This window comes from Asterias amurensis, chromosome 3 (genome assembly GCF_032118995.1).
Source record: "Asterias amurensis chromosome 3, ASM3211899v1".
Taxonomy (NCBI): domain Eukaryota; kingdom Metazoa; phylum Echinodermata; class Asteroidea; order Forcipulatida; family Asteriidae; genus Asterias; species Asterias amurensis.
The window spans coordinates 9,926,039-9,950,333 of record NC_092650.1 but is presented as its reverse complement, the minus strand read 5'-3'; the positions used below and the strand labels follow the sequence as shown (position 1 = coordinate 9,950,333).

The 24,295-nt window shown below is 40.5% G+C and overlaps 2 protein-coding genes across 4 annotated transcripts in view; one reads left to right on the top strand and one right to left on the bottom strand.

The window, feature by feature from the left end:
- The window catches only part of LOC139934334 (chloride channel protein C-like), a 191,558-nt gene that overhangs the window by 51,843 nt on the left and 115,420 nt on the right, over positions 1-24,295 (bottom strand). For all 3 annotated transcript variants that reach the window (XM_071928511.1, XM_071928512.1, XM_071928513.1), the window contains 4 exons: positions 19,621-19,706; positions 17,140-17,285; positions 9,061-9,232; positions 8,490-8,670 (listed from right to left, as the gene is read on the bottom strand). In XM_071928511.1, the coding sequence (XP_071784612.1) occupies positions 8,490-8,670; positions 9,061-9,232; positions 17,140-17,285; positions 19,621-19,706 (585 nt within the window). The remainder of the gene's footprint in view (positions 1-8,489; positions 8,671-9,060; positions 9,233-17,139; positions 17,286-19,620; positions 19,707-24,295) is intronic.
- Positions 12,315-12,905, top strand: LOC139934336 (uncharacterized). Its single transcript, XM_071928515.1, has one exon. It carries the CDS (start codon positions 12,315-12,317, stop codon positions 12,903-12,905), a length of 591 nt encoding a protein of 196 aa, XP_071784616.1.

Sequence of the window (24,295 nt, the reverse complement as noted above, 5' to 3'; positions counted from 1 at the left end):
ATAATATCGTTGTAAAAATAATAACAAGCGGGATGTCTCGCTTCGCGCGGCACCCCGCTAGATGAGGAGGATTCTAGTATATATACAACTGTTGTGGAAGGTAATGTGGGGTAAGGGAGGTATTTATTTTGTAGGATTGGATTAGAAATTGTATTTAAAATCGGTATTGTCATTTGTTGTCTTTTGATAAATTGTTGAGAGTGCACAACATAGTTGTGAAACGTCGCCTCCCCTCCTCACCATGTCTCTTGCATTCTCCATCTAAGAGAATTGGTGTTTGCTTCTGGAATTGAGCTTTAATATTTGGGAAGGGTATACTTGGCAATAATGGTACTTGGCATGATAGGTAGGGTTTTCGTGATATTTTAGTGTTGATCAAGTGGGCCTACGCATTATCCGTATCAAAATGTGGATTATTTTCCGCCTCTTTTACGCATAGTTGTAATTCAATCGCCTTTTTTCATTGTATGAATTTTATTCATTGCACTGAGTATTTCCCCGCTAAGATGACTGTAAGGGCAATTACTTAGTTGACTAAAATACAGCAAGTACACGGCTATAATGACACAGTTATTTTACTGTGTTGAGCACATATATAATCCAAATACACGCGGATAATAGTCAAGTGTTGTCACATTGTCGACAAGTCAGGCAGTCTTTGTCAAAGAGCCAATCAGACAATTGTATAACACAATGAATTTGGAATCAGCAGTGGTATTTGGTTCCCTCCTCAACAAATCCATATACACCGATACCCGCCGATTTACTTGACTAAAGGCTTACAAGAGTCTCTGGTCTCCCCCACAATAATCACCGTTGCTAATAGCAGAGAAGATATCCGACTAAAAGAGGCTTGTATGAAAGTGGTACCCTCCTTTAAAGACACTATTGGTAATTGTCAAAGACCAGTCTTGTCACTTGGTTGATATGCATAAAATAACAAACCTGCGAAAATTTGAGCTCAATTGTTCGTCGAGTTGCGAGATATGAATGAAATAAAAAAACACCCTTGTCACACGAAGTTGTGTGCTTTCAAATGCTTGATTTCGATACCTCACATTCACATTCTAAACTTGAGGTCTCGAAATCAAATTCGGGAAAATTTCTTCTTTCTCGAAAACTACGTCATCTCAGAGGGAGCCGTTTCTCACAATGTTTTATACTATCAACCTCTCCCCATTACTCGTTACCAAGTGAGGTTTTATGCTAATAGTTATTTTGAGTAATTACCAATAGTGTCCACTGCCTTTAAAACAAACTCATAATCACAGCAACTAATTAATAGCCGCGGAGTTTATCTGACTAAAAAAGAAGAAGTTCTGGTAAACAGATACAAAAAAACGCGCCAGTTGGTATGGGCGGCTCGGAACACTTGAACGACAAAGTCAAGCTACTCAATTTTAGAATCTTAGGCCCCATTCATCATGATTTTTCGAGCGTACATGTACGTCCACCGACGCATACAAAGTTGTCAGAGGATACCTGGGCACAATAATTGACAATCAATTGAATTTGAGTGATCATTGCTCATCGCTCATCACAAGCATCAAAAATCCTAGGGATAGACATCGATCTTGATGAAACTTGCAAAGATAAGGTTCGATCTACACATGTAAAGCAGAGGCGGTCGAATGTAACACTAACCATCCATTTAACAAATTCTTCATCAAACTAAGAAGTGGTAGGAGATGGCAGTCACTTCGATGCAAAACAAACAGGTATCTCAACTCCTTCATACCATACTCTGTCCGTCCACTCAACCTCAGTGTTTAACTGCTTTGTTTACTTTCTGCTTAGATGTTGTTTTCAGTATGATTCCTTTGTGATTTATTATAAAGTTTTCTGATTAATTAATAGTATATATTTCCAGTAGTTTATTTATGATTGTGCTTTATTAATTTCGTCTGTATTGCATGTATTCAAAATGAATTTCCTCCATGGTAGGACCAATAAAAATTGAATTGAATTGAATTGAATTGAATGATTTGGTAGTCTGCGAAGGGACGATACTTACCTGTTAAACCTACAATTGCATATTTGCCTTAGCCATAGGCTTTCACTAGATTCTTCTTTACCACACCACAATAGCGCTCTCAAGAGCCAATACATTCCCTATGCCTGTCCCCATGTGTTGGATAACTCGACCTCTTTTTCTAGAGGTGCGAGTAAAAAAGACACAGCACAGGCCGAACCTAAGCGGGGAAGGAGGGAGGTTAAACAGGTAAGTATCGTCCCTTCGCGGACTCCCAAATCACCTTTGATTTGGGGGAGTCCACTTCAGGGACTCCCTTACCTGTTAAACCTACAATTGCATAGACTGGCACAGAAGAGAAGGCAGTGGGCCTAAGGGTGAGGCATGAAGTAGTAAAAACAACCACTTGGAAAACTGATAGCTATTTATAGTCCCTTCGTGTTCTCCCAAACCATGAAAACAAGAAAAGGAAGTTGGACTACTCACAAGGATTGGAGGCCAGAGGAGGAGCGTCTCGTCACTCCTAGAAGGCTGCCGCAGGGGGCTGAGGTACACTCAGAGCAATACGGCCAACTTTTCCTCTGGATGATTGGACATCTCGGAGGTAACATGACATGAATGTGGATGATGTTTTCCAGGCTGCTGCCTGTAAGATATCCTGGAGAGGAACACCTTTAAGAAAAGCCCATGAAGTGGACATGGACCTGGTCTCATGATGATTATCGGTCATGGGTGAAGGCCAGGAAGCCAACGATGAACATATCTATATGGGCTGGTAGTAGTTATGAAAAATTGGGTTACAGGGCCTCTGAGCGTCTTAGTGCGGGCAATGCACCACTTCAGAGCCCCAACAGGGCACCATAATTTGTCCTCAGTAACTGACGAGAACGATTTGATATCTGGAACGAAAATGTCAGGGGGGGGGGGTGTATGTGGGAGACTGGTTCTTTGCTAAGAATGTTATGTTTGGGACGAGGCGGACACCGCCTGGTTCCCAGCGGATGTGACCTGTGTCAATTGATAAGGCATGGATCTCGCTCCGTCTTCTACTGGTTGCCGTAGCTATCAGGAATGCTGTTTTCACAGACAAATCTATAAGTGAGGCATTCGATAGCAGTTCGAACGGGGCCCTAGACAAAGTGTGAAGGACTTGTCCTAAGTCCCAAGCAGGGAGAAGCTTTGTGTTCGAGGGGCGCTCGATGAACATGCCCCGGAGCATTTGGGTTAAGGCGTTACTGTTTGAGATGGAAGATCCATCTGGGAACCCAGTGTGAACTGCTCCCACGGCAGAACGATAGCCTCGAATAGTCGCCACTGAGAGACCCTGATTGAAGAGTTTCATCAGAAAATCACCAATGACTTTTAAAGGTGCTGAGCAGGGATCCAAAGAGTTGTGCCGGCACCATTTATGGTAATGTTGAAGCCGGCTGTCGTAGGTCCTTCTAGTGGACTTTCGGCGGCCTCTGGCAGCCCTGGATGCAGCGTCTGTTGAAAGGCCTGATGATCTGAAGGAGTGTTGGACAACATCCAACACGTTAAGTGGAGGTTTCTGACCCCGGGTGGTAGATCTTCGACCGGGGTTGGGCTATGAGATCCGCCCGTCGGGGAAGTAAGACTGGTGGATGTATGAGGAGGCCATGCTTGTCGAGGCCAGAAAAGTGCAATGAGGAGCACCCTGCAAGTCTCCACTTCTATTTTGGCTAATACTCTTGGAATTAGTGAGATCGGGGGGTAAGCATAAGCATGCATGTTTCCCCGGTTGATTGAGAGGGCGTCTGATGTCCAAGCCTGATGATCCCGAGCGCAGTATACCGGTAGCTGGTTGTTTAGGGATGATGCGAATAGATCTACAGTGTATGTGAGGACGATCGACACTCAGGAAGATGGATTGCACCACTGCCTGGTGGAGAGTCCACTCCGTGGGGGTGACCCTGCCCCTGGACAGGGCATCCGCCAGGGTGTTTGTTTTCCCTGCGAGGTGGGCTGCAGACAGGTGTACAAGTACATTGTTAAAAAGTAGGGGGCCTAGAAATGACCCTTCCGAATTTCCCCATTCAAGATTATACTTATTAGACAGTTTACCATTAATCAAAACCCTTTGTGATCTGCCATCAAGGTATGAGCGAAACCAGTTGAGGGCTGTTCCATCAATTCCAAATCAAGACTTAAGCGTACTCAGTAAAATACCATGATCTAGAGTATCAAATGCAGCACTTCAATCTAATAAAACCAACAGGGTTACAACAGGGTTACATGTTTTCTATTCATAGCCATTAACAAATCATAGGGACAAACCTGGACAGATTTTTTTTTGGTCGAGGGAGGTGAACATACGAAAAATTTATACTTTACTAATTTGGGGGTCAAACAAACATTGGGTCGCAAACAAATATTTTACTAGCCAACTTGTAACATTAATGCAAACATTTTTCAAAACGCAAAAAAAAAAAAAGATTTGTTTTCTTCTTTTCTTTTTCTCCATTTTTAGACGATCTTACCTGCTAATTTCTTCTCTTGATAATACTTTTTTCGTCAACAACGATTTTATGGGTTTGTGATTTGAGGTTCGGTTGTATAAAAAACTTCTTTGCAATAAAATGTTCCTGGATTAAGGATTGGTCAGCAACGCACATTTGGAAATAGCATGGAGACAAAATTATCTCTCAGCACACAGCTGTCGGCCCCCATCTTGCATTATCACAGGGCTTGTACATCTCAACAACAGAGGGAGCTTTCCTACATTTGGAATAGTCTTGGCCCAAGACGACAATGATCGGTACTGCTTGGTGTATTATGTACTGCGCTTCGTGTGATTTGATCGCTGACATCTTGGGTCAAGACTAAACCATACCTGCCACCTACGTAGTGGTTAAGAGTTGACGGCAATTTAAGACCGGTGCATGTGTTAATATATTATTCGCACGCGATCGCGAACAATATCAGACGGATTGTCTGTTGTTTCCACCAACCTGTGCTGCAATGTCAATGTCACCGGTGCCCTTCTTTGGTGTCAGAAAGAAACTGGACATGAACCCTGTGAGTTCTTGTTCTCTGGGTACTATGTGAATAGCGTTCTTTGTGAGGAGGGAACGAATCTCTCTTTCAAGCGCCTCGCATTTCTTGAGAAGAGAGGGCACTGGTGTTTGGCGGGCAAGGGTCCCCGATGGGGGGTTGCTTGTAAATTCCAAAGCGTAGTCTACGCTTATTGTCGGGGATAAAAACTGCCCAGGACCCTTGGAAGAGTTGGAGGCAGCCCCCCGTGGGTTCTTCTACGGGAGGCCGCCTTAAGATGACCAAGTTACTTACGCCATCCTCCCGAGAATCGGGAGAACAGCGTCTTGTTGGCTTGAAAGGCCTGTTGTTGTTGACCTTGTTGCCGGTCGTAAAAGGCCGGGCGGGTCCCTCGGACAGCTGGCGTCGCAAAGCCTCGACCCCAGCGGCCTCCCCGAAATGCTTTGAAGGGGCGGCGCTGAGGGATATGGAATCCTTGTTTTGTCTTTCTAGCCTTAATACCTGCCAGTGGTTTGGACCTTGCCTGTGAAGACTCCCTTGGGGGCCGCGGCTGCCCCATTGGCCACTAGCTTTTCCTAGACGGAACAAGAGATCGATGGAACTGAGAATTTTTTTTCAAAGTCTGCCTGAGGAAAATGGTAGTAAGCCGTCTGCCGTGATTTTACTGGCTTCCACTTAGTGGCCTCGCCAATAGCTGTCATTTCATCGGCGCAAACTGAGTCGAGGGGCATGGCTGGAAGGGTTGCTTGCCTTGGCTCAACTGGAGCTGTTCGCCTCTTGAAGGACTGGCGGGCAGGGGCTGCATCAATATCCACCTCAGTCGGAAAGTTGAGCACCCTAATCATGTTCAGCTGGACAAGTCTCAGCTGGGTTTCAGTGGGGTCCCCAACACTACCCAGTGCCAGGCGGGCAACATGCCATGGAGAGGACACTACCGTGACCCCCAACATGTCCAGTGGGTTCGAGTCAGTGTTGGCAGTACCACCAACTCGGTCCCTGCTAGAGAGGGCAACTTGTTTCTCCATGTTCTCAACCAAAAAACCACTTCCAAAAAACAAAAAACAAAAAACTCTAGGGAACTTCAGAAAAAGAAAAAATCTCCAGTAAAAATAAACACTCTACTTCTTATCCTTATCTTATCAGGAATAAATAACGTAAAACTAAGACACTTAACACTTTTATCAGAGCAGAAATAAATACGTCCACTCACGTCGGTGCTAAGAGAAAATAGGAAGATAACATGGCGGCCAAACCGCGGGGCAGTAGTGGACGAGAGAGGGCGCTATATGTGTATATGTAAAACTCTTAGCAAATCAAACCTGTCGGTTAGGGAAAATGCGATATAGTGGCTCTACGGGTAAGTGAGTCAAATATGGTCCATATTTCAAAGAAGATGCCATATCTATTTTTTTTTTATAAATATCTGTATTTAAATCTCAATTCAGCCTGTGGCTGTGATGTTTGAATGTTTTTTAATAAACAAATAACAATAACTAAATTTGGCGACAGAACAAAATTAATTTCTCTGAAGATTACAAAAAATACTTGAACATGGCGATAAAAAGTGACCAAGATACGAAAGGTGTCTGACAATCATTTTTGAATAAATAACCAAAACATGAAAAATGAAACAAAATAAAAATCAAGGACCCTGTGCACAAAAATGAGGTTTAGGGTCGGCAAACACAACTTTTGTTTGTTAACTTCAATACATTTTTCTTCATTGCAATGCAACTCACATTTTGTGGTGACGCATACTGACTGAAATCCCGCCGCCAGTCACTGCACATCGCCACAAAGGACTGCAAACACCTACGGCCCCTCTGTGTGTGCTCACAACTGCGGCTTATACGTGTACGCCGGGCAGCTTATAAACACGCACGCACGCACAAATCACAAGACCAAAACACCATACATGTGTAACACCATGCACGCACACTCACAAGCACGCACACACAGTGGGTTTGACCATTACGTTAGAGGACACCTGTTATACTCTCTGTTGTTCCTGTATTGAAGCAATCCCTATTGGTTTTGTACACAAATAACTAGTGAGGACCCATGAAAACAAACACACCCACTCACACATGGAAGGACATGTCAGAAACAGTATGCCCCTTCGTTGGCTGCTACCGCAGGGCATACAGAGGAACAAGAGCTTTGTAAGTAAGGAGTATGGCTATAGACCGATCCGATGCGCACAAGTGTTTAGCACAACGCGCCATTGCTGGGGTGTACATGTGCCTAGTTTTGTGCACAAAGACATGAGGAAATCATGTTTCTTTTCACTCTTTATGGAAATTAAATGTTTTCCTCAACGAATAACACAATTTCCTTAACAGGACATCATGATATACCAATGTAGATCACTGACCACAAATATTTGCAACAAAATATAAGCCGAATCATCTTGAAAAAGGTGCTTGTCTTAGGCGAGTGAGGGGTCAAAGACGCGAAAACTGCATAATAGTCGCTAAAATGCATTACATCGGCAAGGTATTTTGTCAGAATTTCAGTATTTTACTTTCTGCTTAAAGCCATTATACACTTTCGGTACAGAAAAAGAAAGAAAAAGTTCACGAATTTACAAATAATTTACAGGGTTTACAGAAGGTAATGGTGAAAGACTTCTCTTCAAATATTGTTCCATGAAATGCTTTACTTTTTGAAAAAACATTAAAACAATATCTATTCTCGACAGCGAGAATTACGGATTTATTTTAAACACATGTCATGACACGGCGAAACATGCGGAAACAAGAGTGGGTTTTCCCGTTATTTTCTCCCGACTCCGACTCCGATGACCGATTGAGCCTAAATTTTCACAGGTTTGTTATTTTATATATGAGTTGTTATACAGTGTGGGACTTGGTCAATACTGTTTACCGAAAGTGTATAATGGCTTTAATTTAAAAAAAATTATCAAGAGTGTAGTACGTTGTTTATCAAGCAGCCATATCAAGGAAATTTCATAGATTGACGAGGAAGACATTCAATTCACATAAAAAGTGAAAAGGAAAACAATTTTCTCGTGTCTTTGTGCACAAAACTAGGCACAAAGACACCCCAGCAGTGGCGTGCAGCGCATGGCGGCGCCCACCACTGCGCGCCTGGATCGGTCTTCAGCCTTCTAGCGGGGTATCTACATGTACACACTTTAAAAGGACAACCTTTATACGTTTACGTTTTAAGACCAAAAATAAGCAAACAAAGCAGGGAAGAAACAGTTACAACTGCTTACATTTTGGTACTTTTTTAAAAAATCATTACACGCTTCATCCAAATCTTATAGACCACAAATAACCTAATTTAATACTTTTTAATGCCATAAATTTTAAAAGTTCATTTTAAGACTTTTTAATACTTTTAAAGGATCCATTGAAACCCTGTATGTATTATTGGACTGCCTGCATATTGACAGCTCCATTGCTCCCAAATAGGCAGTTGTGATTATCCTACATTTCTTTCAGCTGTGCTCTTACTAAATAGAATTGGCTGTACTTACCATGATAACAGTAAGAGACATGGTCAATCTTGATACACCTCCAAAAAATGATGCTGCACCAATCAATGCAAAGGCCCCTGGGTCAATCCAAGCCCAATATGGATCTGTCTCAACAGTCTTCACTCCAAACATAGAGACCAGAACCACGCCTATAATGCGACCATAAAGAGCTCCAATGTATCTATAAGAAAGTCCAAGATATTAATGTTTTTATTTTTATGTATAAGGTGATTAGCATTTTATCATGCATGACATGCCAACATTTGTCAATTAAATTGTGGATTTTTATGGTATGCCCCATTTTCTACTGCGACGTGTGCTTTTCTTTTTCTGTCAAGTAATAAACCAAAGGGGAAACTGATCAGGTAAATTTAAAAATAACTTTTGGTTAAACAAAGACAAATTTACAAGAGTGAGACAGGTGACCTTCTGATTAACATGCTATCTGGCCAAAATGTTTGCATCCTCCAGTTTACAGAAATTATGAAAATTGTTTCAACTTTTTTGAAGTGCTTCTATTTTGGTAATGAGATGGTAATAAAAGTTCTGTATGGAGAAGAGAACTACTCACAACATTGGTACAACAAGACCAGCTGAGATGTGTGGGCCACATGACCAGCAGGCCATTGCAAAGTACAAGAGCAGTACAGTCACAAGTGGAATGTAGCTGAATTCCCAGTGAGTTCCCCTTGAAAAGAGATGTTGGATGGCTTCCTCTCCAGAAAGAAATAGCAAAGAAGCAACTGCAATAAACCAAACAAAAAGTAATCCATCAAATAAATAGAGTGATGATCAACTAAAAAATCAAGTAAATACATAGATCAATCCATTGAAAGAACGTCAAAACAATTAATCTATCAATCAATCAACCAATTGATCCATCCATCCATCCATTGATCAAAACATTTAGAGGTGGAGCTGCCAGTTAAAAACAAAAGTTGTGGCAAATTTGGGCCATTATTATATCCAGCACTCTGTTATCCCCCCCCCCCAATTTTGGCGTGGGGTTTGGGGCCTGCATAAGCGCCCCAGGAAGCTATGTCATATTGTTCTGTGGTGAAACAAAACTATGACAATCTGATTTGAAGCAAAAATTAGAAGTTGGTACACTTTCAAAAACTTTGTAAAAAATCTGTTTGGTGTGCGTTTGGTTGTAAGAAAACGCGTTTAGAAAAAGATTAAGCGCTGTGACTAACACAGGCATGCAACTCTTCAGCGGAAAAAAAACCTGCAGAAAATAATTTTCCTATTGATGACGTGTACTGAAGCTAGTCGAGCATTGGGCCCTATGGACTGTTCCGGCTTTCCACTAAGCTCCGCCCACCACGCACGTGAGCAAGACACGTGTACGAACACTCCCAATGACATTCTGCACGGTTCTGCTGCGCGTGCCAAATATACGCGCACACATGACCGAGTTTGTCCGACCACAATCATTGCTGTGATTGGTCAAATGGGTGACTGGCACAGTTTGATGGATAGGCCGGATTGGTCCATTCGTCTGGTTCCCCAGCATCCCCTTATACAAAAAGCTATAAAAACACTACGGAGCCAGACTATGCAAAAAAAATGCAGGACAATTGTGTCCTAGCCGCTATTGGGTACTTACAGTGTCTGGTTCCCGCTCATCCCTAATATAAAAAAAAAGCACATAAAAACACTACAGAGCCAGACTGTGCACAAAATAAAGTTGAAGGTTGCTTGTACAAGGAAAACTTGTGTCTCTGTGATTTCATTCATAGCGGCGGATTTTCATTTCATGAATAACGGAAATCCGCGGATCAGCTGAAGATTTGCATGAAAGCTGTGTAATTAAATTGGTGTACATGAGCTTGTGCGCCAAATCTGCTTCATAACGAAATTTAAAGTTCATACATTTTCAAAAACTTGACTCCAATTCATCAGTGCCCTTTTGTTGAAAAATGAAACAAATTACAATTATAGACACTGTGACAATCTGATTCGTAGCGAAAATTGGAAGTTTGTACATTTTCAAAAACTTTGTAAAAATTTTGTTTGGTGCGCGTTTGGTTTGATTTTTATTCCGAGCAATAAAATTGGCGTACATGAGCTAACGCACCCAACACGCGGAGCCAGCAGGTTAAACAGCTCAAGCTATATGTCTTTATACATGTAAGCTGTTTAAACACACTCACGTAATGCGCTCTCCATCAATAGGAAAAGAGAAACTAGTTGTGAATAGTTTTGGGTCTTTGGTCATAAATATTGACAAATTAAGACTTCATGGAGATTTAAAGGTTTACACCTAATGTCACATTCAAATCACCAGAAAATAACAAAAGTTTGGTTTGGCAAATAAATATGCCCTGCAAATGAGTCTTTTCATATCACTTGACATTGATGTACAGCGTTGTACATTGCACCATCTAGTTCAGCAAAAAAATGACTGTTGACTTTTTCAGAGCAGCAAAATTACCAAGATAATGTCAAAAAGGCATGTCACAAACAATAGGTTTAGATAAGACAGCTTAGTTGGTAGAGCACCAGCAAGTTACTCCGGAGATAGCAGGTTCAAATTCCACTGTTGCAAATTATTGTTTTTCGCTCAATCCCCCCCCCCCCAAAAAAAAAAAAAAAAATAAAAAATACCCAGCAAGTTTCCCTCGAAGTTTATCACTTGAATTTATAATCTGAACAATTTAATATAATTGATATATTGGTCATGGTTGGCCCTGACAATGCAAATTGGGGGGGGGGGTAGGGTGGTAGCATAATGTTCAGAATTTGATTTGTGCATTATCCGACTGACTTACTGTACAGATGAAACTTAACCCAAGTCTCCAATGTATCACATTCCAACTTGATGCGACAGAAGAACTTTACATTTGTATCTGGGTTAGGTCTAACGTAATTTCATTCATATTCTGACAAGTGGAACTTTAAGGATTTCGAGTATCAAATAATAAACCACAAGAGAAACTGACTGGTTAAAGCCAGTGGACACTATTGGTAATTGTCAAAACCAGTCTCCTCACTTGCTGTATCTCAACATATGCATAAAATAACAAACCTGTGAAAATTTGAGCTCGATTGGTCGTTGAAGTTGCGAGATAACTAGAAAGAAAAAAACACCCTTGTCACATAAAGTTGTGTGCTTTCAGATGCTTGATTTCGAGACCTCAAATTCGTGGAAAATTACTTCTTTCTCAAAAATTACTCCACTTCAGAGCCGTTTCTCACAATGTTTTATACTACCAATCTCTCCCCATTACTCGTTACCAAGTAAGGTTTTATGCTAATAATTATTTTGAGTAATCACCAATAGTGTCCACTGCCTTTAAATAATTCGTTGTTGAGGGCGCTATACCAATGTAGACGTGTGGAAGACTCCCGCACAAAATTGTGCCGGTAAATTTCAAATAATTTCGTCTTCAAGGCAGCTTGATCATCCTAAAGCCTTCCAGTTCCTTACCAAACATCTTACGCCACTACTAGACTGCTGATTACCATGAGTGAAACACGATCCGAGAAAAATCTGCGATCAAGTTCTCGTACTGGCCAAGGACAAGGCTCTACTACTACCATGACTACCACAAAGATGGCGGTGCCTGTGTGACACCAAAACCTACGGGCGGTAAATCCAAGTCAAAGCCTGCCGTCAATCCTGCCCACGATGCTGCCTTGGACGATCAACTAAGAACTAGCCTAACAAATCTATTATCATCTGATGCTACGCTATTACAGCCATTAATAGCAGCTGTTGCTGATACTCTTGTGATCAAGCTACTGTCAGACGACCACATCACATCCACGATCACAAGTAAGCTGATTAACTCAGATTTATTCATTGCCAAGCCATCTTCAATGTCATCTGAAGTGAAGCAGGAGGTGTATGAATCCTTACAAATGGACAGTGATGTGCAAGCCACAACAATCACCTCTTTGGAGAATCAATGTTCCTCCCTTAAGAACACCAACAACGACATGCTCAAGAAGCTTGATGACCTCGAGCAGTACAGTCGCCGTAATTGTTTGCTTTTACACGGTCTGGATGAGAGCCACGCTGACAACAAGGGAACTTCCATCGATTGCCTCAATCATCTGCTTCCTGACTTACACCTTCAGTCGTCAGACATTGATCGTGCTCATCGAATTGGCAAGCCGAATCTTAATCACAATGTCAACCATTCTGGTCAACGACGATCTCGGCCAGTTATTATCAAATTCATCAGCTACGCTAAGAGGGAAGCTGCCTTTCGTACCAAACGCCTGCTGAAAGGTTCCGGCCTCTCCTTGTCTGAAAGCCTCACCCCGACCCGTATGTCTCTTCTCAAAGCGGCCCAAGACAGCTCAAAGACCATTAGTGCTTGGACAATCGACGGTCGTGTGATTTGCCTGCTGGCTAACAACCGTAAGGTAACAGTAACATCTATCCAGGACCTTGATAAGCTGTAATTGTGGTGAGTTGTATCCATTGCTCGATCATGCTCGTCACCAGTGCCTGCTTGCTACATGCCTCCACATTTACCTCGCATGTAACTGTAATCATCTTCATGAACTGTGCTACCTCACATGATCTGTTTATCATTCATACATGTATTACTTTTATTATTTGCTTCAAACCCATGCATGTTCTTCATTTAGTATTAAGTTAAACCGGTGTATATATTATTTTGTTTGCCATCCACCCACTTATTTTTTGTTCCTTGTCTCTGATTTTGCATTTCATTCATGCTATTGCTTTTGTATTATTTTGCTTACAATACTTTGTGCTAAATGTTTTGATTGTTTGTAATTGTTTTCTATGCCTACTAAATTTCCCTGTAAAGTATGTACTTGTCCTGTTAAGGTAAACCAGAAGAGTATACTTTGTGATGTATGTGATAATTGGGTCCACTTAAAATGTACTAGTTTGTCTGTGAATGACTTTATGGTATTGTCCAACTCTGACCAACCATGGCTTTGTGAGGCTTGCTTGTCCTATTCTTTGCCTTTCAACTCACTTGATAGCTGTGACTTCCAAGCAGTAATTGATGACTACAATGGCTCTGTACCCTTTGCCCATTCTCACACTGTACCCGACAGTAGGGGCCCCCAGCCACCACATATGCCTACTTTGGTTATTCCTTCCAACTTTGACTCTAACAATCCCTCGCCGATCATCAATGACTGTGTCTACTCCACACAAGAGGATTTCACCAGCAATGCTATCAGTCCTGATCGTAACTTAACCATCATCCATTTTAACATCAGGAGCCTCTCCAAAAACTTTGACAACCTTAGAGATACCATTCAATCACTCCCTGAGTTCTCTGTTATTGCTCTATCTGAAACTTGGCTCAAGAGCTCTTCTCCTGATGTGTTCCAGCTACCTGGATACCAACTCGTCACCAAGAACAGGTTACATAGAGTAGGTGGGGGTGTTGCCTTATATGTATATATCCACTCCAGCATTCACTTCATTATAAGGGCTGACCTGTCAACAACCTCTGACTCTGCCGAATCTCTATTCATTGAGGTGAAAACTCCTTCAAGAAATGTTGTTATTGGTGTCATATACAAGCCTCCTCAAGCACCACACAATGATTTCATGTCTATCTTCCAGAATGCAATTGCTCAGCTAGCCAGGGAAAACACTAGATGCCTACTTACAGGTGACTTCAACATAAATCTTCTTGATTATGATACATGTGTTGCTGCTCAAGGTTTTCTTGACATGATCTTCTCTCATTCCTGTTTACCCCTCATTGATACACCCACCAGAATTACCAAAACTTCTGCCACTTTAATCGACAACATATTCACAAACATTCTCCCACTCACTAAAATTCTTATTTCTGACATATCTGATCACTTACCCATCTTCACATCAATACCTTTCTCTGACAGTCATCCCTCTCGTTTCCATCCTGCTAAATCATATGTCTACACTGATACTAGCCTTGGTAATTTACACCGGCATCTGCAATCAGCAGATTGGTCTCCAGTTTACGAAGCTGATAATCCTAACATTGCTTTTGATAATCTTATGACTATCTTCAACAACATTCATCACGCCAATATTCCCATGTCTACCAAAAGGCACAACACCAAACACATTCCTAAATCACCTTGGATCACTAATTCTCTCCTCCAGTCAATCAATCTCAAAAACAGATTGTACCGTAAATTTCTTTCTAAGCGGAACTCAACCAACCACCTTGCCTACACTAAGTACAAGAACATCTTCACCAGTGTCCTTAGATCCGCTAAGAAAAACTACTTCTTCAATCAGTTTCAAAGGGAGAAAAACAATATCAAGAACACCTGGAAACTAATTAACACTGTTATCAACAAAGATGTCTCCCGGCAAAAAATTTCCGGCATTACTCACAATGGTATCTACACTGAGAACTCTTCTTCTATCTCCGAGCACTTCAACAATTACTTTGCCAACATCGGCCCAAGCCTAGCCAGTAAAATCCCTCCGTGCAACTCTAACTTCATGAGCTATCTCGGTATTCCAAATCCCCACTCCATTTTCCTTGATCCGGTCACCACAGAGGAGGTTTGTGATGTTGTAGCTAACCTGACCAACAAAAAAAGTTCAGGCTCAGATTCAATTAATGCCTTTGTCATCAAAAGAGTCATTCCTGCTATTGTCATTCCACTCACTTTCATTGTGAACCAGTCTTTCTCTCTTGGAATTTTTCCTGACGCTATGAAAATTGCTAAAGTGACGCCTATACATAAAAATGGTGATGTCGACCAGGTCTCAAACTACCGGCCCATTTCTGTCCTTACATGCTTTTCCAAAATTCTTGAAAGACTGGCGTACACTCGCATCTCTGGCTTTCTCCAGAAACATGATATTCTTTCGAACTTCCAGTTTGGTTTTCGGGCCAAACATTCTACTATCCACGCAGTCATCCACCTGATCGACAAAGTCGTCACTGCAATTGACAATTCCGAACACACTCTAGGGATTTTCCTCGATTTTTCGAAAGCCTTCGATACTCTTGACCATAGCATTTTGCTTCAAAAACTCGATCATTACGGTATTCGAGGAAGATCCCTAGAGTGGTTTACAAGCTACCTTTCCAACAGAAAGCAGTATGTCACTGTGGGGGGACACTCATCCACCACCCGCTCAATTACATGTGGTGTTCCACAGGACTCTATTCTGGGACCACTTCTCTTCTTGATCTATATCAATGATATTGCTAAATCCTCAGATCTCCTCTCCTTCATCCTATTTGCTGATGACTCTAATTTATTTTGTAGTCATTCTCACTTAGACACTCTCATTGCTACAGTTAACTCTGAACTTGCTTTTGTAAGTAATTGGATCAAATCTAACAAACTGTCTTTAAACATTAAAAAAACCAACTGTATGCTTTTTAGTAATGTGTCTAAAGTTTTACCTAAAGATATTTGTATTGATGGTATTAAGATTAATCAAGTCGACTGTACTAAATTTCTTGGCTTGCACATAGATCACAAGTTTTCCTGGAAACCACATGTTGACTCTCTGTGTAAAACTATTTCTAGAAATGTTGGTGTCATCAATAGACTTAAGTCTTATCTCCCTGAGTATATTTTAACTACCTTGTATAACACCCTTGTCTTATCTCACATTAATTATGGTATTTTAGCTTGGGGTAATGCGTCTCATTCTGTGTTAAATAGACTGTTCCTTTTACAAAAAAGGGCCATTCGTGTTGTTAGCAATTCGTCTTATCTTGCTCACACTGATCCCCTATTCACCAAGTACCGTTCTCTGAAATTGAGTGACATCTATTCTTTTCATCTGGGTACATTCATGTTTCAACTGGCTCACAACAATTTACCTTCCTGCCTTGCTTCCATTTTCACACATAATCAGTCCATCCATACTCATTGTACCCGTCAAGCTTCCCACTATCACATTCCCTTTACCAGGACCCTTCTTTCTCACAATAGTATTAAATACCAAGGTCATAAACTCTGGAACTCTTTGAACACTCCTCTCACTAATGCCACTTCTTTGAGTATGTTTAAAAGTAAGCTTAAGCAGTTCCTCCTTAATAATTGTGCCTAGTTCTATTATGTCCTGTATTCACCTATTCACATTATTTTTATAGTCTTGTTGCCTATTTCTGGTTTTCCATTTTTTTTTTTTTTTCTCTAATGAGTATTTATTTAATTTTAATTATGCACCTTACTTGTCATCTTGTTAGATTATTGATGTAAAGTTTGTACTTGTTTTTTGTGTTTTGGGGGTTTTTGTTTTGTTTATCTGTTTCATGTTCATCTCTTAATTATTGCTTAGTATTTATTTAGCGCCTACATACTGTATTGTGTTTGTCTCCTTTTGTAAACTGATTGTTATGCTTTATTGCTTTCGTTAGGGGGTCCATACTCGACAAGCTTTGCTTTTTATGGGCCCCCTCCAACTCCATCACCTTGTGCTCTGTATGTTTTTTTGCTTGTTTTCCGTAATTTATATTTTGCCTTTGCTTGTACATGTAAATGTAGTATTATAGTATTACTTCATGTATTATTCCATTTGCTTGTAAAACATAGTTCTTTATTCACTGCTAATTGTTTTGTTTATTTGTTTGGATTTGGAAATAAAGTGAATTGAATTGAAAAATTGAATTGAATAAGCAAAAACATTGTCATGTACATTCCACTTTCAAAGAAAACAAATGCATTTGCAATGGCATACCTTGATTGAATGACTTGTTTGAGTACGCAATTGATCCGTTTTCATAATAGATGGTTTCACCACGAGGACATGTGTAGAGGCTGACACTTGCTTCAGTTACACTGTCGGCTTTTTCTGTTAAGCACCTGGGGCTAAAACTTTTTGGGCTGAATGAAAAGAGGAAAAGATATAAGCATTTATGACAACTTGCCTATGTTGTCACACACCACTTACATGTACTACTTACATTTTGTCACCCTCCATCCACGTACATAACAGAATTTGCTCTACACTGTACCCCCACAAATTGTGGTTAATCACATAGTTTATAAGCTGACCCCTTTATATCAACCCAGATCAGCACTGTACCCGTACAAAAGCTGAACATCAAATCATGGACCGCAGAAGCTACTTCGGAACTTTGCCATTGTTTCGCAACCACCGACTAGAATGAACTCATAGACACTGCCACTGACATGGACAATGCTGTGGAACTTGGAAGTGGTCTCCGCTTTCATCTGTTTCTGCGAGGACTCTATCATTCAATCTAAGACTGTTAATCTGTTTGCTAACAATAAACCTTTGTGTATCACAACTTCTATATAAAATAACAAACCTGTGAAAATTTAGGCTCAATCGATCATCGGAGTCGGGAGAAAATAACGGGAAAACCCACCCTTGTTTCTGCACGTTTCACCGTGTCAGGACATGTGTTTACTATAAATCCGTAATTCTCGTTGTCGAAAATTGATAATTGTTTCAATGTTTTCTGAAAGTGTATAATGGCTTTAAGTCTGCTGTGTTTTATGCGTTGTCCGTTTTAAGGACCTCTCTTGTGCACATTTTACCTTGTTTATAAATATTGCTGTGCTTAATTTTTTATCCATGCAAGATACATATTTTTATACCTGATATTCATAATTAATATTTTTATCGGTATGTCTATTGTTATACAATTTTTAGTGTTTTTTTCTGTACTGTTTCATACATGGCCAGTTTTCATTTTCCAAGTGTGGGATAGTTCTTATCTTATCTTATCTCATCTTATATTCTGGATGAACACAAACAAATTGAAACTGAATGCTGAAAAAACAGAGTTCCTTGTCGCGGCCTCCAAAAACAACTTGTCACATGTTGAAGATGTTTCTCTTAACATCAGAAATTCTTTGGTAACCACTCAACTAGTATTCAGAACTTGGGTGTCATGTTTGACCCTGTCATGTCAATGTCATCTCAAGTTAATTCAGTATATACATGTAGGTCTACTAACTTCCATCTGCGCAACATTGCAAGGATTCGCAAATACATTGATCAAGATACTTGTCACCATGTGGTTCGCTGTCTTGTCACTTCTCGTCTGGACTATTGTAACTCCCTGTTGTCTGGAATCACCAAAGCAAATCTTAAACGCCTCACCGGTATTCAATACAGAGCTGCCAAACTTGTTCTCACTGTTAACTGTTGGAGAGCTCATGGATCTCCCTTACTCGCTAAACTACACTGGCTTCCCATGGAGAAACGCATCCAATTCAAAACTCTTCTATATGTTTTTAAATGTTTGAATGGCATTGCTCCACCTTATTTATCTAATATGTTTCACCTTCGCCAAACCCATGTCAAGGTTCTTCTTCCGATAAAACTCAGCTTAAAGGCAGTGGACACCATTGGTAATTACTCAAAATAATTATCATCATAAAACCTTTCTTGGTTACGAGTAATGCGGAAAAGTTGATAGTATAAAACATTGTGAGAAACAGCTCTCTCTGAAGTGACATAGTTTTCGAGAAAGAAGTAATTTTCCACAAATTAGATTTTGAGACCTCAAGTTTAGAATTTGAGGTCTCAAAATCAAGCATCACAAAGCACACAACTTCATGTGACAAGGGTGTTTTTTTCTTTCATTATTATCTAACAACTTCGAAGGACCGATTGAGCTGAAATTTTCACAGGTTTGTTATTTTATGCATATGTTGAGATAACCAACTGTGAAGACTAGTCTTTGACAATTACCAATAGTGTCCATTGTCTTTAACACTCATGAATGTAGATTAACTTTTGGCAAACACGCCTTCTCACACATTGCTGCTGAATTTTGGAACAATCTCCCAATAAATGTCTGTAAATCTTCTTGTGTTGTTACTTTTAAGAAAAAACTTTTTTGTTTCTTGCAAATTTTCGTTTTCTCCTTTTCTTTTTTATGACCTTTGATCATGTTTTTGGAAAAGCGCAATTTAAATACCTTTTATTATTATTATTATTATTATTAAAACCAAAGTAGTTATGGAAGTCTGTCAAAATGCTGATATTCAAGACTGTACCTCGATGTAGTTGAAAGACATCAGTGGTCAATAACATGTCGGTACCTCGTAGTTTATTGCACTATGTTAATAATACTTAGCTTTAAATGATATGAACATCAGGGTCAGAAATTTCAGGCTTGCAAATGGTCCACATTTTAAATAGGCTGCCTAAAGTAATCTGAAGAAAAAGCTGTCAACTTACGGCAGATTGTCGTCATTTGGATAGCATGTGAATGGGCTGCAGCTGAATGCAGCAGGCAGAAGAACACTAGCCGTAGAAAACAAAATCTGTAATACAAAGGAATAAAATACATGCAATCAATCTGGGCTTACTCTAGATGTTTTTGCGGTGAAAGACAATCTTAAACATCTTTAGAAGTAAGTATTCAAGTAAGCCGTTATCAATTCAACTTGTTCATGCAATTCAAAAAAGTGTTAACCAGAAAGCATTCATTGGAGCACAAGTACTAAGTGCGTAATACATATCAGTGTATGGGTAAAAACAAATTTGTATTCTTTATCCCTGATGCAAAAATAACATCTAGTAAACTTGTGGTTTTTGGAACCCTGCCGAGGGACAATGCTGGCAGGAGATAACATTGGTAGAGTTACAATTTAAACAAACTGGACACTATTGGTAATTGTCAAAGACAAGTCTTCTCATTTGGTGTTCATGTATCTCAACATATGCACGAAATAACAAACCTGTGAAAATTGGTTGTCGAAGTTGTGAGATAATAATGGAAGAAAACAAAACCTTGTCACACGAAGTTGTGTGCTTTCAGATGCTTGATTTCGGGACCTCAAAATCCAATTCTGAGGTCTCAAAATCAAATTCGCGAAAATTACTTCTTTCTCAAAAACTACAGTATGTTACTTCAGAGGGAGCCGTTTCTCACAATGTTTTAAACAATCAACAGCTCTCCATTGCTTGTTACCGAGTAAGTTCGTAAGCAAAACATTATTTTGAGTAATTACCAATACTGTCCACTGACTTTAATGAGTCTTTGGTGATTAATTGATGAGGTTTGGTCCAATGATCAAGGAGCTGGGTATTATGTGGGGGCAAAGCTGATTACTACATCTAGGGCTGTTACAGGGCTTGGTGTATTAGGACTGTTGAGAACACTTCAAGTGTTTGGAGACTAGTAAGGGCCTGTCTATATGCAATGTTGGGTTTTTCTTTGACAATGTGTTTAAGTTTCATCATTTGGAGGATTTGATAATTTGTTGCAAGGGTTAATTTCAAGTTGTAGGCTGTGTATAACCACAATGGGTGTTCTGTCAGATTGGTTACCAGGCTTATACTGTAATATATCATTACATTGAATGAATGCTTTTTTAGCCTTTGGATTTTGTTCCGTCACACTCCTTAGGTAGTACTGTATGCCTATGAAAAACCATTGAATATAGGGAGATGCTTTTCACAATCTTGTCTGTTAGAGCATATACAGTTATAGCGTTTCATCAAATATTTCCGATCACATTCATGCTTTTAACCTGTCCGACGTGTTCCAGTCAGCACACAAGCCTTTTAATGGAATAGAAGCTGCACTAGTCTTTGTGAGCAATGATATTCTTTCTGCAATGGACAATGGTAACCTTACAGCACTAGTCCTGTTAGACTCGAGTGCTGTTGATACTGTTGATCACAACATCTTTCTCTTTCGGCCCATCAATTACCTTGACATAGAGAACACAGCCCTAGCATGGTGCAAATAGTATATCTTCAATAGAACTCAGAATGTGTGTATCGGTACTGCAATATCAGCCCCTGTTGTCCTGAATTACTCTGTGGCAAAGAGGTTGGTACTGGGCATGCTGTGGTTTATGCTGTACACTTTACCGATTTGTTACATTACCCTGAAATTTAACCTGAAAAACCCTGTGTACATGTATACAGACAGCACTCCCCTAAATGCAATTGAAATCTTCTCAAGAAAATGCCAAAGAAATACATCCAAAAGATTTGGAGTTGGACACAACAGAACTTCCTGAAGTTGAATGATTATAAGACAAGAGTTCCTTCTATTCATGTCACAACAACAGATTTGGGTACTTTTTGTAACACAAAACACAATGTTCACAGATTTACACTAAACTTACACCATTTGAAGATAATGATTGTAGAAAGCGTACCTTAAAATATTAGTTGCTGAGGTGCTGTAGTTTTTGAGAAATGAGTAAAACAATGTAATGAAAACACATTTTTACATGCTAACTTAATTTTCGTCTCATGGTCACCACGACGAATTTCCATCCACTGCAGAACATCCTTCAGGAAGCAGTCGTAGAATGTGGAAAGGTTCTTCCAGGAAGCTGCCCTCGTAATAGTTCTCATGGGGACACCTTTTAGGAAAGCCCATGAGGAAAACAACCCCCGCACGTTGTGGGCATAAACCGGACCATCGGCAACATGCCACCCACCCGGCATCAAACGGAACAATCAAATGCATGAACATATTATGGGTTCTTGGTCGTACAGGTGCAACGTACAGCTGACCGTGACTGGACCGTATCGACTTTGTGCAGTGGACGTACAATTTTAATGCCCGCACAGGGCACATAAGCCTGGCGGCTGCAACCGACGAAAATGCTTGAAGGTCAGGGACAAAGATGTCTGGGGGTTCAAAAGAATCGGACTGATTCTTAGCCAGGTACTTGCAGCAGGTATAAGGTGGACTCTTCCACGTTCCCACTGGATGTGTCCTGCTGTTTGCACCAGTGGGGTAGATCCCAAGTCAATGCACACAGCCGAGCCAACTGGGTGCCCCCCTGGTGTGACAAATGTATGCCACAACCATAGTGTGTTGGTACATGTACGTTCTTTTGCTGAAATCATTGAAATGTCGTTATTCTTAGCTTAAATCATCCTTGCCATATGCCGTTTGGTTGAGAAGGACACTTGAACGCAATGCAATCTGTGTATTTTCTGTGACGTAACACATATACATGTATACCTAGTTCTTTGTACTAGGAAATGCGCCCGCAGATGTTTCTGCCGATTAGCGCCGGTCGTCTGTGACAGCGGTAAGACACGTGGAACCTTTGAACATGACTAATTGTAACTCCTTCTGTTGCTTGCTCTATGATGTAACTAACAGAGATGCATCGGTACTATTGGTCACAGATGGCAGGGGCGGACGGAACACTCGACCCTGCCTGAGGTTGGCTTCAACCATCCATCAACGAGGTGGGGGCCAGCCAAGGCGTAGGAAGGTACTTAAACAAGAGCATTAGAGCATTTTGTGCCCAAGACCACAGGGCTGACTTCACTTTGCCCCCCCCCTACTGACCGCCACCCCCCATCCATCCCACAACCCTCACCAACCCCCCCCCCCTCCTCCCCTATGGTCCCTTCATTCAAGACCATAATACACTGCAGCAAGGCGTACATTGTATTCAACTGTATCATTATTCCAATACACCATGACTCCCGCGCCACTGCCCTCCCCACCGTACCAGCTTCCAAAATTAAAATCGGCAAACAAAAAATGTAACAATTCTCATCGGCCAAAGCAACTGTGTCCAGTGACACACTTGCTTTGGCTGAAGAGAATTGTTATGTAACCGACCTGGCTCAGTTAGAATTGTCATGAAACCGTGTGACGTAATGAGTTGTGTGACCCTTCATTTTAAAGCCCCCAAAATGTTCTTTCATTTGAGCATAAAATCTTAATTTTGATAGGGACTGCCTTTACTGCCCTTTTGTGGTGACAGGTCACAAATATCTGTAAATATCACCGCTTTGTGTAGTTTCTGCAGGGGACTTCAATCATGCATTGTGAACCAAAAAACAAGTACAACTGGAATTTAGTTTTGTAGAAACAAACACTAGGTGTTCGGCTATTGATGGGTCAGTGTTTGAATCAATAAAAAGAACATTTTGTGCCCAATACCACAGGGCTGACTTCATCCCCCCCCCTCCCCAACTCACTGCTCGTCAAAATGCAAAGTAATCAAAACGAAAATGTGTTCTCGATGTGTATTATGGTATAGCATCAAAAGGTGAACATTTCAACCTAAAAGCCATTAAATAAGGCTTTTTCAAAGCATTTTACATGTACTTCCGGTTTAGACAGGTCAAAAGGTCAAGAAAATGTCACCAACATACCCTACTTTTGTAAAGTATATAAAACCCTTTCATGTGATGTATAGATTGTAAAAATAGCTTATGTGGTTGAGGAAATAAGAACTTGTGAAATACTGACAACTGAAGAAGAGACTAACAAATCGAAACGGGAAATTTATTATGAAAATGCCTTGAACGCAGACTATACACAAGGCAACACAGGTCGTTCTTCTAGGGATGAGCACTGGAGCGTGACACTACACGTGTTTTCAACGTCGGATTTTAACCGGAAGACAAAGTCAAATAGGGGTCATGTTTGTGGAGCGTTTAAAGCTGTTTGCAAGACCTTTCAGATGAGGTATAAATTGTCGACATACCTTATGTACTTCTTGAGTTATGTATTTTTTTGAAATAATAAACTTTAAATTAGTATATTTCACCAACTGATAACGTCATCGTGACATCACAACTTTTGTATCATCTACTGGTTATTGTCTACCTGTGTGCAAAGTTTCAACTTAATGCAAGCTCCGCAGCTATACTCTTTTGAACAATCACTACGGAGCATAATAAAAAACAAACAAAAAACCAGAAGCCGAACACCTAATAAAAACAATGTATGTAACAATGATATCTGCCCATGGTTCACAAAAAACAAAATATCAGTTTGGAGCACAGACATAAAGAACCTATAGACGGACAGTAGGGGGCGCCAAACTGTAATTTTGTACTTTCTCAAACCGTGGGCAAAAGTTAATGCGCGACCCGCTGCTTTTAGTACATGTTTTGGTATAACCTTGAGGCA